The sequence below is a fragment of the Saccopteryx bilineata genome, chromosome 10 (assembly GCF_036850765.1).
Source record: "Saccopteryx bilineata isolate mSacBil1 chromosome 10, mSacBil1_pri_phased_curated, whole genome shotgun sequence".
NCBI classification, from domain to species: Eukaryota; Metazoa; Chordata; class Mammalia; order Chiroptera; family Emballonuridae; genus Saccopteryx; species Saccopteryx bilineata.
The window spans coordinates 22174776-22194152 of NC_089499.1; the positions used below are offsets into that span (position 1 = coordinate 22174776).

The window sequence follows — 19377 nt, forward strand, 5'->3', positions numbered from 1 at the left end:
TGCAGCACTGTTCACAGTGGCCAAGACATGGAAACAACCAAAAAGCCCTTCAATAGAAGACTGGATAAAGAAGATGTGGCACATATACACTATGGAATACTACTCAGCCATAAGAAATGATGACATCAGATCATTTACAGCAAAATGGTGGGATCTTGATAACATTATAAGGAGTGAAATAAGCAAATCAGAAAAAAACAAGAACTACATGATTCCATACATTGGTGGAACATAAAAATGAGACTAAGAGACATGGACAAGAGTGTGGTGGTTACCAGGGGTGGGGGGAGGGAGGACATGGGAGGGAGGGAGGGAGGGAGAGAGTTAGGGGGAGGGGGAGGGGCACAGAGAAAACTTGATAGAGGGTGACGGAGGACAATCTGACTTTGGGCGAGGGGTTTGCAACATAATTTGATGACAAAATAACCTAGACATGTTTTCTTTGAATATATGTACCCTGATTTATTAATGTCATCCCATTACCATTAATAAAAATTTATTAAAAAAAAAAAAAAAAGAAAATTAATGTTCAGATTTTATAACAGTGTTCCAATTCTGCATATCCATAACAATGAAGAAAACATAGCTAACAACCAGAAGCCAGTTATTCCTTCTTTTTGATCCCCTAAAACAATTTGCATCTGCTCTAAAAAGAAACTTGAGGTTCTGCCAAAATGGAACCGAATTCATAAGCACAGCAGGGACATGCCTATGGGAAACATCAGGAAACCAAAATGGGGGAAATGTACTTAAAGAACTGAATCACGTGAACAGAAAGTAACAGTCTTAATCCAGAAAGGATACTTGGAGAAGGTAGCTCTTACAGGGTAGTAAATCTACGGTCACTTAAAATACCAGCAGAGGCACAAATGAGCAAGCAAGCAAGACTGACTGAGGCAGATGGACCCACTGGAGAAGTAGACTTGAGTGTGCATAGACATGGCTATTCTAAAAGTTAATAAATAGCTTTTGACAAAGGATTATTTATACTATATATCTAGCACAGCGGTTCTCAACCTGTGGGTCGCGACCCCGGCGGGGGTTGAAGGACCAAAACATGGGTCACCTAAAGCCATTTTTCCCCGCCGGGGTCGCGACCCACAGGTTGAGAACCGCTGATCTAGCACTTATATAGGGAAAGGAGAATCTATATAAATAGATTTTCCACATAACATTGAAGTTGGCCCCTCTGATTCTAATCAAAATTATAAAACAGCCATAGATTATATATTTCACTTGCTTTTTAAATGTTTTGCCTTTATTTATTTGAATAATTAAAAAAAATTAAGGGCCTGTCCTGTAAGAAATGTACCAAAACCAAAAGGCCAACAGGAACATAGGCTTCTTACCTCAATGCTACGTGACTTCCAGGTTTCTATGTTTTCTTTGCTCTTGTCTGCTCTAGTAATATCCCTTCTAATCTGAGGCCCGGGAAAATGGGGTTTCTTTGGGTTTAAAATAAGAGAATAGTTCTTTGTCTCACTCAAGAGGTAAGTGTAGAACTTGAACATACCGTTGGTTCTTTAGGTCTTCTCTGCTATTTGCTTTAAGTCCTTTAAAAAAAAGTCTATTAGGTCTATTTCATGGGATTGGGGACAAAATTAAATCTTGTCCTTGTAGGTAGTAATTTATATTTGTGATTTTAAAAACTGTAAACACATTAAAATTTTACTTACCTGGAAACTGGTTGCCATGGCTAAAGTAAAAGAGTTAATAGTTCATGGGGGGGGGAGCAACTTTTTATATAAAAGCTCTCTCTAGAACCATATTATTGCATTGGACAGGAAATGTTTACATTAGCTCCTGAAACCATTACTATGTTACAAAATGGTCATTTATGTTTATCAAGAAGACTTTTTAAAAAAAGATTAAAGGGCCCTGGCCAGTTAGCTCAGTGCTAGAGTATCGGCCCAGCGTGTGGATGTTCTGGGTTCGATTCCCAGCCAGGACACACAGGAGAAGCACCCATCTGCTTCTCTACCCTTCCCTCTCTCCTTTCTCTCTCTCTCTTCCCCTCCCGCAGCCAAGGCTCCATTGGAGCAAAGTTGGCCCAGGCGCTGAGGATGGCTCCATGGCCTCCGCCTCAGGCGTTAGAAGGGCTCTGGGTACAGCAGAGCAATGCCCCAGATGGGCAGAGCATCGCCCCCTGGTGGGCATGCCGGGTGGATCCTGGTCAGGCACATGAGGGAGTCTGTCTGTCTGCCTCTCCCTCACCCCCGCTTCTCACTTGGGAAAAATACAAAAACAAACAAAGATAGATAAATAAATAAATAAATAAATAAATATTAAAGTATTTTTAGTAGCCAAATTAACAAGTCAAGGAATGTGGTGATACATTTAGTAAATTTTTCATCAAAGATGTTTAAAATCAATTCATTTTTAAGTACTTGTCTACAATCTATATTTCCAAATAAGCCTTTGTAATAACTAACCATTCAAGAGCATTCACCATGTCCAAGGCACTATCTTTACTTACCCACAATACTCAGTGCTCACAATAACAGTATGAGACAGCTGTATAGCTAATAAGTGGAGAACCAGGGAGGATTCTGGCTCCCACCCACTCTGTTCTATAGCCTGGTCATTAACACCTTTGAAGCTTGTCCATTCCTATCTATCTTTAGTTACTTCAGGCCCCCACAATTGCCATTAGACTACATTGATAGAAATAAGATCTACCGTGGAACCTAAAAATCAGTATCACTATTACAGAACTACAGTTGTGAAAAAATTTTTGAAAAATTCATAATCGCCAGGCAAACCATACCTCATTTTGCTATTTACTCCTATTCCATTTAATAAACTTAACTTTAAAATTAAAAAAAAAAATCTTTATTTCAGATAAAATTAATATTTCCATAATTTAGGTTAAAGGAAACACATTTGCTCGAGTCCATTATTTTAGATCATCGTGATTTCCATGAATACAGTTACTGAGTACCATTTGAATATTTGCCTACATGCTGGTTGGAAGCTTCTGCAGCCTTTTCTTAGTAGGAATTCCAGTTTTTCTGAATTCTTCCCTTTCCTTCAGATACTCCATTTTACATTCTTCATAAAAGGCAGGATCATTATAGCTACAAGAAAGAAATGAAAAGCTGTTAATGTGAAGCACTTTGTACGTATTTAATATAACTAATACCATTCAGGTATACAGTTCATCAGGCACAATTTTTAGAAGTAGATTTTAACAACTGAAACTAAAACAATATTGAATGTCAATTTCATTTGCAATTGAAATTAAAAGATAATTTTAAAGATTTTTAGTAATGATCATAAATTCATAGTGAACATTAGTCTACCAAAATGAGTTTAAAAAAGGGGAAAAAAAGAGCAAATGGTCTTTTTTGCATAGCACTGTACCAGGATAAAACAATGAAAAGCACAGTGCCTATCCTCAAGGAACCCATGGCATTGCACAGACGACAAGTAAAGAATGAATTATTAAGTATACAAGTGCTATGATAGAGGTATGGCCCAGTGCACCATGGAAGCATGGGAAAGAAGTGGGGAAAATGGAGACGTCCAGGGGAAATGCATGAGTTGCATTTTGAAAGACCACCGGAAATCCCAATAGAAGGCACAGATATGAGGAAAAACTGTGATGCATGAAGAACTGCAGGTTACGTGGAACTGCGGGCAGATTACGCACATCGGAGAAAGGGCCTGAGATGTAGCTTAGAAAGGGCAAGAACCTCTCATGATGGTCCATCTATGCCACAGTAAGAAATTAAATTATCCTGAAGACGACGGGATTCTATTAGAAGAGCAACTATAAGATCAGCTTTTGTCTAGAGGAATCTGACAGCATGTGGCCGATAGGTTAAAAGGGGGCTGCAAAGTTAGAGGCAGGAGGCCCTGGCCGGTTGGCTCAGTGGTAGAGTGTCGGCCTGGCGTGCAGAGGTCCCAGGTTCGATTCCCGGCCAGGGCACACAGGAGAAGTGCCCATCTGCTTCTCCACCCCTCCCTCTTTCCTTCCTCTCTGTCTCTCTCTTCCCCTCCCGCAGCCAAGGCTCCATTGGAGCAAAGATGGCCCGGGCGCTGGGGATGGCTCCTTGGCCACTGCCTCCAGGCACTAGAGTGGTTCTGGTCGCAACAGAGTGACGCCCCGGAGGGACAGAGCATCGCCCCCTGGTGGGCAGAGCGCCGCCCCCCTGGTGGGCGTGCCGGGTGGATCCCGGTCGGGCGCATGCGGGAGTCTGTCTGACTGTCTCTCCCCGTTTCCAGCTTCAGAAAAATACAAAAAAAAAAAAGTTAGAGGCAGGATAGCCAGTAAACTATTACAATAACCCAGACAAGAAGCTATTAGGAGGAGAAGCAGGGACCTGGGGGAGAAATGAAATCAGCAGGAAACGACCAATCAGAGTTAGGAGACAAGGAAGGTACTAGATAGCTGTGTAATTCACAGAACCGGAATGCAGAACTAAAGGGACCCGAGTTCAGTCTGGGACCTGAAGAAAGAAGCAGAGAAATGGCATGACCTACAGGAAGTAACTGAATCCATGGGAGCAAGCTTTCTCTGATCTGAGAATGGGAGGGAAGAAGGAAATCAAATTTACAGACTAGGTTAAGGAAAGAAAAGGTGAAGTAGATAGAGACATTTGGGAACAGGAAAGAGCAATACGGAAAGCCAGATAGAAGGGAATTTTAAGAGATTTCCAGAGAAGTCAAGTAAAAGAAAAGACTGAAAAGATTCAACTGGGCTACCATGAACCCACTCGAACCTTCAGGAAGGGCAGTCTCAATGGAGTGAGGACAGAAGTCGGGCTGTGATTTATTGAATGAATGAAGCCGAGACAGGTAGAAACTCGAGAGCACAATGCTTCCAGGTATCACTATGAAAAGATAGAGCGTTACATTCATTTTATGGAATGTCAACAGTAAACAAAGCAGAGCACTTATTCAAAGATGAAAAAATTCTATGTCTTAGCTCTAAGACTTACAGTCAAATAAAATTCTTCCTCCCTAAGTCTCCATCTACTTTCAGCAAATGTTGCAACCCCCTTGGTTTCCTTCACAGCTCACCTGTCCTCTAGTCTAAAGGAACACAAGTAACCGCCTCAGACCCTGCCAGGCCCCTCCCACAGAATGGACTGAAACCAGTGCTGGGACTCAGCCGGTTTGCACCAGTTCAGCAGAACCAATACCTAATTTTTTGTTGACTGACTTCAGCGAACCGGTTGTTAAAAAGGCACATGTAATTAGGGTTCTCTCTAAGGTGGGCTCATGGGCAGCCGCCCAATATGGAAATCACAAATTTTCATTCCTCACTCTTTTCTAACACAATAGTGTATTCTAAGCTACCGTGGTGTTTTCATTCTGTCCATAGGTGAAAAAAATTACAAGTGAGGACGTCAATCAAGAAAGAAGCAATATGGAAATATCTTAAATAAGTTTTATTGTTTTTTGTCATGTATTATTTAATTTTTTAAAAAATTTTTTAAAAATTTTATTTATTCATTTTAGAGAGGAGAGAGAAAGGGAGAGAGACTGAGAGGGAGAGAGAGAGGAGAGAGAGACAGAGAGAGAAGGTGGGGAGGAGCTGGAAGCATCAACTCCCATATGTGCCTTGACCAGGCAAGCCCAGGGTTTTGAACCGGTGACCTCATCATTCCAGGTCGACGCTTTATCCACTGCGCCACCACAGGTCAGGCGTATTATTTAATATTTTTTCATTAATATTTTAAAACTCCTAACATAATCTAGTTTTGTGTACCTCTTATACTGTTCTTATTTAAATGTTAAATGCATGAATTAATAAACTACCTTTTGGTATACTGTTTTTTTTGTATTCAAAATGGGTCATGTCTGACCAGGCGGTGGCGCAGTGGATAGAGCGTCGGACTGGGATGTGAAGGATCCAGGTTCGAGACCCCAAGCTCGCCAGCTTGAGCGTGGGCTCATCTGGTTTGAGCAAAGCTCACCAGCTTGAGCCCAAGTCACTGGCTCGAGCAAGGGGTCACCTGGTCTGCTGTAGCCCCACAGTCAAGGCACATATGAGAAAGCAATCAATGAACAACTAAAGAACCACAGCAAAGAATTGATGTTTCTCATCTCTCTCCCTTCCTGTCTGTCTGTCCCTATCTGTCCCTCTCTCTGACTCTCTCTGTCTCTGCCACAAAAACAAACAAACAAAAAAAATGGCATTAGGGCAGAGAACCAGTTGTTAAATCACACAGCTCACAAAAATTAGGGGATATTTCAAAATGCGCTTTCAAGATAAGGGAACGTGCAGATACTCCAGTACTTTCAGCCTTTTGTATAGTGCCTTTTCACCAATGAAATAAAAGTTGGTTTTGCATCTCATTTGCATAATCGAACAACTTTCTTTGACTTGTCGTTTGCTTTTCTGATATTCTTGTTTAATAAAAAAAATCAAATGCTTTTTTTATCGCTTCATATTCATTTTGAAATATCCCCTAATTTTTGTGAGCAGTATATTTGAACCCCGCCACTGGCTAGAACCCATTATTTCTAGGGGTGAAAGATGCAAGATATTCGAATGTTCAGACAACAAAATCCAACAAATAACAAATATGATTTAAAAAGCTAACATTTATTGAGTTCCCATTATAACCCAGCACTGTGGTGAGGTGTCTCCATACAGCAGCCCTACCATCACTCCGGGAGGAACAACCCCGTCTCCCAGTGAGGACACGCCCAAGGCCGGACGGGCGGCTGTACTCTGGCTCACCCAGAAGGTAAGCCGGGCTCTGGCTGCCCTCTCCACAGTTCCGGCTCCCGTCTACTCTGCTCTAGTTCTGCCCAGTCTGGAGGGAGGGGTAATATGGCAAACTAAGAATAATGAGTTCTTCTGATGAAAACCAAAGAATTAGATAATCACTAGTTTTTTCTAATTCCCTAAGTATCAAACCATAATGACAGAGTACAGAAGGAAATAAGGACTTGCCAAAATTAAGATCTCAGTTACAACTACCAAGGAAGAAGACTGTATTCTGCAATATCGTCTTGTCAATAATGTAGGTAATAAAACATCTAAGGTGATTCTACAGAAAGCACCTGCATTCAAAGAAATTTGCATATGTTTACTTTAAGATACTGTACAACGAACTATAACAAACTATCAGTGAACTTGATATTTAATATTTTTAAAAATTTTTTTTAAAGTTTCTTTTGTATTTTTCTGAAGTGAGAAGCAGGGAAGCAGAGAGACAGACTCCCACATGCGCCTGACCAGGATCCACCTGGCATGCCCCCTGGGGGCAATGCTCTGCCCATCTGGGCGTTGCTCTGTTGCAACTGGAGGCATTTTAGCACCTGAGGCGGAGGCCCTAGAGCCATCCTCAGCGCCCAGGCCAACTGTGCTCCAATGGCGCCTTGGCTGCAGGAGGGGAAGAGAGAGGTAGAGAGAAAGGAGAGGGGGAAGGGTGGAGAAGCAGATGGGTGCTTCTCCTCTGTGCCCTGACCAGGAATCAAAGCTGGGATTTCCACACACTGGGCCGACACTTGACCACTTTACCATTAGGCCAGGGCCTAATATTTAAAAAGTTAATTTAACTTCAAAAATCTAAATTTACCTTTGTGTCCTTCATTTGATTTATTGCAACTTTCCTAGGAGTTAAATTATACTAATCAAATAAAGAAATCTCAAGGCTAGTAAAGGTCTTAGAGATAGTCTAATTCAGGATCTTTTCATTAGAAGATATAACTATAAACTCACCTATGATATAGTCTGTAGATCAACATGGTCGTGAAAAAAAATTGGTGAAATCACATGAGAAATCACGTTTGTGTTTACTAACCTTCTATATTTAATCGAATACACTGCCAATCCACATAACTTAAGAAACACTTCATAAATATGTTGCTTCTTTTGGAATAGTCTTTAATAAATTAAAATTTTAGACTCAGCCACAAATATGGTGGATTTGGCGGGGGGTACAGATATCACACATTGAGTAAACTACCTACTACATATACTACACACACACACACACTCACACTCACACACACACTCACACTCACACACACACTCACACACACACACTCTCACACACACACTCTCACACACACTCACACACTCACACACATGCTCACACACACACTGACACACACACATACACACACACACTCTCACACACACACTCACACACACACACACTCACACACACACTCACACACACACTCTCACACACTCTCACACACACACTCTCACACACACACTCTCACACACACTCACACACACTCACACACACACATACTCTCTCACACACACACACTCACACATACACTCTCACACACACACACACTCTCACACACACACACACACACAGAAGCAACAGCAGTTAAGTAACTACTTACTAAGAGGTCAGACAGTCTTTTAATGCAGAATTTTCTTTCTGGCATTTGACTACCATAAGAATTCCAGACTCCTTGCAACATTTGGTAAAATCTGAAATAAAAAATGTGGAAAGAAAAAAATGATTTGTAATTACACCAACACAATTTTTGACAGCTCTAAAATATAATTTAACATTTATCACCTAAACCGTGCTTGGCACAAAGCACATGCTACACCAAAGACATGTACACAAATAAAATGCAGAACGAAATGATGGTCATTTACTTTGTGGAAATAAAGGATGAGATTTAATATATATGGTTTTTTTTTAATCAAATGTCATTCTCTCTTTTTGTTTTTTTACAGAGAGAGAGAGAGAGTCAGAGTGAGGGATAGACAGAAATAGACAGGAACAGAGAGATGAGAAGCATCAATCAGTTTTTCGTTGCCCATTGCTACACCTTAGTTGTTCATTGATTGCTTTCTCTTATGTGCCTTGATCATGGGGCTACAGCAGACCAAGTAACCCCTTGCTTGAGCCAGTGACCTTGGGCTCAAGCTGGTGAGCTTTGCTCAAACCAGATGAGCCTGTGCTCAAGCTGGTGACCTCGGGGTCTCGAGCCTGGGTCTTCCGCATCCCAGTCCGACGCTCTATCCACTGCGCCACCGCCTGGTCAGACTCATTCTTTTTTCCACAAAGTAAAATGACACTCACTCATCATATATATACATGATATATATATATGATGGTCCTCAGGTTACAACATAGTTCTGTTCCTACGACAGTGACGTAACCTGAATTTTGGTGTAAGTCGAAACACACCCTAGCCTAAGTCACTTACCTATCCTAATACAGTTTTGAAATGATAATCTAATACATAAAAGCACAACTAAGTGACAGAAAAAGAATACTGAGTATTCTCCCACTGCGTGCAACCAAACTACTTTGCCCACGTAGTCCATAAGTATACTAACGGCATAAGCCGAAACACGTCTCAATTTTTTAAAGGTTTTATGGGAGTGAGCGTCGTACACTCAAAACATCATATGTCGAGACTGTGGTAACCCAAGGACCCCTGTATATATAAAACATAGACACAGACAACTGTGTGGTGAGAGCCAGAGGGAAAGGGGGTGGGGGTAACTGGAGGTGGGCAGAGGAGGGAAAATGGGGACACAAGAGACTCTGCCACGGTGACGGGCACAGAATGCAGTGCACAGATGACGTTTTATTGAATTGCACACCTGAACCTGTACTCCAATAAAATCTATTAATAACAAGTTGGAAAGCAAAAATTAAAAAAGAATGAGATTTGAAAAGAGGGAGAGAAGACCTCTGAGATAGAGTGGAGAGAGCTGGCATGCAGAGAATAAGTAAGATTTCTAATAGAGAAAAAGTACATTCTAGAAGATGAGTAAAGGGAATATGAAGGAGCGGTTTCCGGACATGGGCACCCGGTGTCCAGTCTCTGCATGTCTCCGCCTGATGGAATCCAGGCAGCCCCTTTCTTTAACCTCGCCACGGTGCCCTAACTTCTGCTGGCAGGGCTCCCACTCCATTCACGAGTCAAGTCTTAGATGCCCCAGAAAATTCAAGTGGCTTTCTGTCAAATTCACTTTATGGTAGTTTACTTTTTAAACTATGCTGACCCTACCCTGGCTGGTTAGCTCAGTGGTAGAGCATTGGCCCAGCATGTGGATGTCCCAGGTTCAATTTCCGGTCAGAGGAATAACTTGTGCCCTTTGACTAAGGACTTCCTACAACTCAAAAAGGCAAAGCAGACTTATAATCAGCTCATTATCAGTCCAGATCATGGCTATCAAAAACTTTCACTCTGGAATATCATGAGCATTCCTACCTGGTAAATTTTCTATTTACAGTATATTAAAATCAACCTTTTTAAAGCAAGAATTATGATGCCAAATAAAAATTAAGACATGAGCAACACTCAAAGGGAATATGGACATCAAGTTAGTCCAGCATTGACTAAGATTGGCTAAGGGCTTCTTTAAGGGAAATGCCATGATCCTAGTGGTGATGAACGAGGGGCCCTGTACCACCTTACCCTCCTGTAACCTCACAGACCTAGACCAGACTGACTCGCTCAGTTAATGTCTAGAAGAAAGAATGTGCCTAATGAAAAATTCTAGTTGACCAAACCCCAGTCTCTTTCTGGAAAACACAAACATAATAGCTAATTATCAAAAGTCTACTTTCCAAATGGAACAAACCCAATACTTTTACACTGATAAATTCACAATAGAATGCTTAGGCATTGCATTACTTTAAGATTCCACCCCCTAATACAGGGGGTCGGGAACCAATGGCTCACGAGCCAGATGTGGCTCTTTTGATGGCTGCTTCTGGCTCGCAGACAAATCTTTAATAATAAAAAAAAAAATAACGTTAAAAATATAAAACATTCTTATGTATTACAATCCATTCATTTCCTACTACTCATGTTCATGGTTGCAGGTGGCCGGAGCCAATCACAGCTGTCCTCTGGGACAACACCAAATTTTTATTGGATAATGCTTAATGTACACGGGTCATTGTATGACTCTCATGGAATTACATTTTAAAATATGTGGTGTTCATGGCTCTCTCAGCCGAAAGGGTTCCCGACTCCTGCCTTAATATAAATAGAAACGCCCTTAGTAGGGAATTGGTGCAAGACAGCATGTGTGTGTTCTGATCACAATAAAGGCACACTCCATAAACTGTCACACTTGTCCAAATCTCTTCAGGAATAACTCTGACTAGCCTAAAGCCTCAAGCTGTTTGTAGGGTTTTTGTCACTTGTTTAGCAACAAGATTTTAATGAGGATCTTTCTTTCATACCACATTAGCATATATTCATATAATATTGATGTTGCTAATAATGCCAACTGATTTTCATAATGGTATTCTGAAACAAATCCAATTTAAATTGCTTCTTTTGATATTATGTTAAATGTTAAACTCTGAACACCCCTATATAATTTAATTTTATTACTATTAAACACTATAAATATAAAATTTCACTCAAGTGTATCCTAAGGTAATACAAATAAATGTCAATAAATAATGAGAAAGTTATTCCAAACTTAAAAAAAATAATGATAGTAACTTTTTCTTTAAAGTATCAAGAACATGAGAGAGTATCTTTCTTTCGTAAACCCTCTTTCTCTGAAAAAAAAAAAACACCACTTAATACCATGTAATAAACTATTGATAAAAATATTTTTTTAGCTATAATAAAATTTGGGTCAAGATACATCTATGAAAAACAGAAAGACATAAAGTCTTCTCCTAACTTTAGTCTAAGATAATAGGCAAAACAATAACATTGTAATTAGTACAAGTAGCCTATATAACTTCCAGTTTATATAAGAAATTCCCCCAACCCTGCCCTCGGCTAGGTAGCTCAGTTGATCTGAGTGTGGTCCCACATACCAAGGTTGCGAGTTCAATCCCCAGCCAGAGCACATGCAAGAGTCAACAAATGAATACATAAATAAGTGGAACAACAAATCAATGTTTCTCTCTTTTACTCTCTCTAAAGCTGATCAATAAATAAAAGTCTTAAAAAAAGAAAATACCTTTTGGCACACCTCTGTATAAAAGCAGTAAGAAAAATAAATGGCTTGGCCCTGGTTGGTTGGCTCAGTGGTAGATGGGTCAACCTGGTGTGTGGATGTCCCAGGTTTGATTCCCGGCCAGGACACACAGGAGTAGCACCCATCTGCTTCTCCACCACTCCCCCTTCCCTTCTCTCTTTTTCTCTCTCTTCTCCTCCCACAGCCATGGCTCCACTGGTGTAAACAAGTAGGCCTCGGGCGCTGAGGATGGCTCCCTGGCCTCCACCTCAGGCGCTAAAAAAGCAATGGTCTGAGCAACAAAGCAATGGTCCTAGATGAGCAGAGCATCACCCCCTAGTGGGCTTGCCAGGCGATCCCAGTCAGGGAACATGTGGGAGTCTGTCTCTCTGCCACCTTTCCTCTCACTAAAATAAAATAAAAACAAAAAAAGAAAGAAAAATAAATGGCTTGAAATTGCTTTTAACTCATTTACTTTAAGGAACTTTCATTATATTTTAACATTTCAATTAACCCCAAGAATAGTTTCTTAATTAAGCCAAGGACAAGAACTTACGGAGCAACTATACATGGAAACAGAAATACTGGGCATTTATCTTTTATACTTTTCATTAATTCGGGTTTAAGAAACACTGTGCAAATGCAGTCAGTCATCCAGTCACAACTAGAGCACTCGATGACAGATGACACTTTAAAGACATCCTCAATTGAGAGAAATAACCCCAATGTTTCATGTATCTGACTAGAACCACCGTTTATATCTCCACTCTCAGATAATTTTTTTAAAACCCTAAGCTTATGTTTACAAAACCCCTTAGACACAGCAATCGTTTCTTTCTAATACTTTTAATTCCTTAATCAGAATTTATAAAGTACCTATTTTTCCAGCTGTATTATAAAAAGAAAAGATATATTTGGGTACCAATAAAATTTAAAATTTTAACATATAAGCTATGTATATTTTTGTGACTATATCATGTTAATGGTTTAACCTTTAGATCTACAACTTCAATTTAATCTAAATGAAAAACATTTAGGTCTTGCTTATTAATGACAACATAGTGAGGCAGACTGTAAATCACCCCAAGTTCATAATATATTTCCGGCTCTCCAACTAGAATGTATCATAAGCATAAAACCGTTTGCTTTTATAGAACTCGATTAGAATAAAAACAGAGATATACTTTAGACAATGTATAAAAGACCTTTTGATCAGTTATTGAATGCTAAGAGGTTTAAAAAATATAGAACCAAAAATGATACAATTTGGGGCAAAGCCTACCCAAGTACTGACTTTTAGGAAGATTTTTCTTCAAAGGTGTCTGCAGTTTTAAATTTGTAATACAACTTGAAGTCTGAAACTAATTTTTCTCAGGAAAAGCTATCTTTTCAGTGAAGATTTCTATAGCGAACAATCTAATGTCAGGTCCCTGTCGACCGTGCCCAAGTGCTGTGGGCTCTCGGTAATCATCACCCCTTCTGGAAGCTGTGAAGTAAAAAGGGCCTGAAGACAGCAGGAGGTCACCCTCACTCTGAGCTCACCAGTTTCAAATGCCATGAGGAAGGCCTGGACTGGCATGAGAAATGAGGACAGCAGTTTTTCTGCCTCCTTCTAATGACGGCTCAGCCAAAGACAACCACGCCACAAGGCCACAAAGCACATTATTCTGTATAACTGACAGCATGAGCAACATTTCACGAAGTTCATGCGAAAGATTTTGTAAACAGTTTTCACTCTATGTACACTCATTTATACAATTTAGTAATGAAACTGAAGATCTCTTCAGAAGCTTTGAGTCAATGATCACAGTAGTTGGACTTTTGTGAAGATTTCAATCTGCTTCAACTCCAGGCAAAGCCAAATATTATAATTCCAGATTGGATGAAAAGCTAATTAGGATAAGTTCAGTTTAGTTGAAAAAGCTGCATTAGTGAGTATGTGCCGGCAAACCTTCTAACAACAAAATTCTGTAGACAATTTTCAAGGGATCTATAAAATTAATCATTCAAATGCGTAACAGGCTGAAATGGTAGCATCTTTTACAAAACATATTAAGTTGAAACAGTGGCTTCTTCATTAAATTCACACCTTCAAAAATCATGTTGTCACCTTAACATTTAAGAGATCCAATTGGAAATGTTTCACTTTTTTTCTTAAATTACCAAAGTAGAATGATAAAGAATAAAATATTCTTGCTTTACAATAACAACAATAATTATAGCTGACACTTGTATCTACTATGCACCAGGCGCTGTCCAATGAGTTAACTCAAGCTTCAGAGGTATTCACTGAATCAATAAATTAAATTTTAATTTTTTTCATATATTCTTTTAGTACTTATCCATAGGTTCATAATATATCTCATTCATTCAACAACCATTTTCAAAGTAGTGTACTTCCTCTATGTGACCAGTATTGCAGTAGGGTGTAGGGCTTCCATGCTGAACAGGACAAAGGGGGCTCCTGTCCTGTGGGAGCTAACAAGAGTCCCTGAGGAAGACAGACAGTTAAAAAGTACAAACCATTGAGTCTGAGATCTGCTCTGATAGGGGACAGGCAGGGAGGGCACAGGGAAGCAAGGAATTACAACTCCAAATCTATTCAAGAGGGGATTTCCAGAGGTACTTTTTAGCTATGATCTAGACTGAGGTAGGTGACGAAGGTAATAGATAAAAAGAACCAAGAATAACTCCCAAATTTCTTGCTGGGTACGTGATGGTAGAGTTTGACCATTTAAAAAACACCAGAAAAGGAAGGCATATGGTGTAGTCTTGTTTTGGTGGCAGCCAGTGAACGGAGATGGGGTAAAGATGAGCAGGGGCCTGTGACACGTGCAAGTCCAGTTGTCCACAGGGTAGTTAGCCATTTGGTCGGAAGCAAGTCTGAGGACCCTGTTTTAACTGCAGTAACTTATAAAAATAGTAAGTTAATAATAATAATAAGCAAAGGGCCCTGGGCAACCACTAAGGAATACTAGTGTAAGTACGTCGCCGAGATGCAGGAGACTGGAATGAGGGAGCACCATGTGGCATTGCAGAAGTCAAGAAAACCAAGTGAATGACCCTCACTGTATAATCAGGTCCACTGGATCCAATTTTATTTTTTGCGTTTCTTTTATATTTCTATCTATTGTAAGGATGATGTTTCATGACTTTTATTTTTCTTAGAGGCCTTCCGGAAAAGAAAGAAAACTGATCTATTTTGTAATAACTCATTATTATTATTATTATTATTATTATTATCATTATTAATTCAGTGAGAGGAGGAAAGGCAGAGACAGACTCTCACATGTGCCCAGACCAAGATCCACCTGGCAAGCCCTCTAGGGGGCAATGCTCTGGCCATGTGGGGCATTGCTCCATTGCTCCATTGCTCAGCAACCCTGAGCTTCTTAGGGCCTGAGACGGAGGCCATGGAGCTATCATTAGCTCCCGGGGCCAACTTGCTCCATTTAAGCCATGGCTGCAGGAAAGGAAGAGAGAGAGGGAGAGAGAGAGAGAAAGAGAGAAGCAAGAGGGGTAGGGCGAGGGGTGGAGAAGCAGATGGGCACTTCTCCTGTGTGCCCTGACCAGGAATCGAACCTGGGACATACACACACCAGGCTGATGCTCTACCGCTGAGCCAACTGGTAAAAATAAATAAATCTTTTTATCTGGCAATTATCATATGGGTTCACTGGATCTTTGGCTAAAGCTAAGATAAAATACAGACTCTTAACGATCTTATTTTTCCTACATCTTGTACCATTTTACTGTAAAATCCTAGGAACTGCTTCATGATGACTCATCAATTATTCCCAATTATAGTAAAAATGATTAAAATAAGAAAACAAAATGAGGGAATCACCAAGAAAAATGATGCAACAGGGAAATAAATCCGTATTATATCGGTTTTCTTATGTGCTGCCTAATGTATTACATCACGGTTCATTAATATATAAAAGTAGTCTTTTTGTTTGTTTTTTGCTTTCCTTGAATACAGTTGAGATTTAAGATTTCTTTTCCCACTTTCTAACTAGAGTAATAGCCCCCAAAGACCTTTAAGTCTTTTTTTTTTTTTGCTGGGTACACTTTAATAATACCTTGACTTTAAAGGCTGTAAGAAATACACATAATTTGAAAGGTTTGACAAAATACAGTAAATGCTTTTGCTCCATATGCAGGAGCACTGTCACTTTAACCAGTTTAGGAAACCCAATAATAGAACAATGCATACAGACAATGAGCTATAACATGCTTAGCAGCCTCTCCTGTTCTGAAAGAGGTTACTCTAAATCCAGAAGATGTATCCACTGTAACGTGGACACAGGACTGTTTGCCAAATGAAGGTATATGAGTAACATCCATTTGCCAAAGTTGTCCTGGTAGGGGTCCTTAGACCTTCAAATCTTAATCTCTGAAACCTATGAATATGTTAGATTACATGGCAAAAGGGGAATTAAGGTTGCTAATCAGCTTGACTTTAACATAGGGAGATTATCCTGGATTATGTGGCTAGACCCAAAGTCATCACTTAAAAGTGGAAGAGGAAGGTAGAAGAAAAAAGAAAGATGTAATGTTAGAAGCAGGTCAGAGAGGTATTACCTCTCTGGCTTTAAAGATGGGAAGAGGGGAACACGAGCCAACAGACTGGGGTGGGGGCTCATTACAGACTGAATGTCGGTGTCCCCGGAAAACCCTACTGCCTCCCCCTTTCCCACCATGTGGTGCTATTAGGAGGCAGGGCCTTCGGGAGGTAATTAGGATTAGATGAAATCACAAGGGTAAGGCACTCATGAATGAGATTAGGGCCCTCCTAAGTGTCAGGAAGACAGCTTGCTTCCTGTACCTGCTCTCCGTCACCTGCCAATACAAGAAGCCAGCAGTCTGCAACCCGAAAGAGGTCTCACACCGGAACCCAACCATTCTAGCAGCCTAATCTAGAACTTCCAGAGTCCTCAACTGTAGTTTTGTTGTGTTAGCCATGCCATTCATGATATTTTGTTTTAACTGTGTAGTTAAGGCAGGCCTCTGAAAGCTAAAACAGGCAAAGAAAGAGACTTTCCTGAAGAGCCTGCCGAAAAGATAGTTTGGCCGACATCTAGGTTTTAGCCCAGTAAGATCTATGTCACACTTCTGCACCACAGAACTGTAATGTAAGGAATTTGTGTTGTTTTAAGCTGCTAAACTTTTACAATTTGTCACAGTTGCAATAGTAAACTCATACACTGCGCATAGTGGAAAAAGAACGCCAACAGAAACATGTTTCACAATTGGTAGAGGAATTACAAGATGAGCACAAAGAAATCAACAGCAGTACTCTAAAGTAATAATGATTGTACAGGGGGTCCTCGGGTTACAACACAGTTCCGTTCCTACAGCAGTGACATAACACAAATTTTGGTGTAAGTCGAAACACACCCTAGCCTAAGTCACTGACCTATCCTAACACAGTTGTAAAATCATAATCTTAAACATAAAAACACAACTGAGCCACAGAAAAAGAATGTTGCGTATTCTTCTGCTGCATGCAACCAAATTACTTCGCCCTGTAGTCTGTAAATACGATGCTAACGGCATAAGCTGAAACACTCATGTCTCAATATTTTATATTTCTTATGGGAGTGAGCGTCATAAACTCAAAATGTCATATGTTGAGACTGTTGTAACCCAAGGACCTCCTGCATAAGCACAATTATAGACTATAAATCTTCAGATGACAACATCCTAGATAAAGTTTCTCAAAATCAGAAACTGGTAATATATTTTTTGAAGGACCAAGATACAATATGACAGTCTCTTCCCATCAGTCATTCAACAGAAGAGTCTTTTCATGCAATATCATGCAACAAAATCCTGAACTAGCCCATTGTGCCAAAGAATCTACCAGTATTCTTTCATCTTCTATGATATTTGTGTGCTGAAATGTACTTGGTCCAAACACCAAAAACAGGTGTATAAACAAAGACGCTTGAAAGACAATTGTATTTATAGCGTGCATAAGTCTAAAAATAAAAATGTTTTAAGATTATGGAGCAAAAAAAGATGGCCATCCTCTTCCACAAAATTAGCAGCCATCGATGTTTTCAAAAAGATTGCATTTTAAGGATGCAAGTACAAGAAAAACCAGGATGACAAACTAGACCCTACAAGAGATGTATCTGAAATCTGAAGGAAGTAGTTACAGGACAGATATGATTTGGGTTCATGATGAACAGTTAGCTGCATTCAAAAGACACTGACTCTTTCAAGAACAAAACTTTCAAAACAAGAAAACAGAATATAAATTTGAGATCGGTGTGTTTCATTCTTATTAAAAATTTTAGAGTTACTCTCGTTTGCTCTTCTGTGAATTTGATATAATGTTAAAATATACCAATCTCTATAATGTTAAAATACACAAATAAATAAGGAAATAAATAAATAGCAAGCACCCATCAGATGACTATCCTTTCTGAAACAGTTTGGGTTAAAAAAGAAATTGTCATTACTGCTGTCAAATGCTGCTGAGCCTTGTACTAAAATGAGAAGTGAAAATCACTTATTATAATAGTGTTTATGTTAAGATTTTAAGTCATATGGCTGTCCAAAAATATCTCTGATGGACAGGGACAGGGTTAGAACAAAAATCCTTGCCCCTTATCAATGACCCATTAAACCTGGCTTTTATTTTCAACTCTCTAGGACTATTATTTCTTTAATCAAGCTTTTATTAAATACAAAATATGGTTCCAAATTTCAGGTGTTTATAATATAGTGGCAGACACAAGAAGGAAACCCATAATACTAAATAGTTGTGTCTTCATTTGACCAACTTGAGTTTGTAATCCTTTAAAACTTGTATTGTGCAATATAGTAGCCACTAGTCTGTGTTGTCACTGAGCACTTAGAATGTGCCAGTCTGAACTGTGGTGTGGTGTAAGTGTAAAATATATACTAGATTTTGAAAGCTTAGGATGACAAAAGTTATGTAAAATATCTCATTACTAATTTTTATACTGATTGCAAGTAGAAAAAATAGTATTTTGAATAGACTAGGTTATATAAAATATAAAATTGAAATTAATTTTACCTTTTAAAATTAATTTCACATTTTTAAAATGTTCCTGCTATAAATTAAAGTTATAACTAAAGCTCATTATATTTCTATTGTCCTATAAAACTTTCTGCAATGGTGGAAACATTCTCTTACTTTCCAATAGGGTAGCTACTAGCCACCATGTGACTACTGAGCACTTGAAATTGTCTAATTCAACCAAGGAACTGAATTTTTCATATTCATCAATTTTAATTAAGTTAACTTGTGTCTAGTGGCTACCCCACTGGATAGCTCAGCTCTAGATAGTTTTAGTTCTCTATACTCAGATGAGATGCAAACAGGCTAGTGATGAGTCAGCTATCGATTCATGATTGAAAATTTATGATCATTTTAGGCTCTGTAATCTTATTCATCTTTCCTTAGAGCATATTTTTTATCCATTGATCCTTTTTAAGTTTATAAAAATACCTAATTGAAA

At 39.4% G+C, this 19377-nt stretch overlaps 1 protein-coding gene across 4 annotated transcripts in view; it reads right to left on the bottom strand.

Annotated features, from left to right (window-relative positions):
- Positions 1-2813: 2813 nt before the first annotated feature.
- CMC1 (C-X9-C motif containing 1) overlaps positions 2814-19377 on the bottom strand; it is an 89483-nt gene continuing 72919 nt past the window's right edge. For 2 of the 4 annotated variants that reach the window (XM_066244750.1, XM_066244751.1), the window contains 2 exons: positions 8323-8413; positions 2814-3077 (listed from right to left, as the gene is read on the bottom strand). In XM_066244750.1, coding sequence (XP_066100847.1) covers positions 2957-3077; positions 8323-8413 — 212 coding nt within the window. In that variant the 3' untranslated portion in view covers positions 2814-2956. The remainder of the gene's footprint in view (positions 3078-8322; positions 8414-19377) is intronic. The other 2 variants (XM_066244746.1, XM_066244747.1) reach the window with 2 other exon arrangements.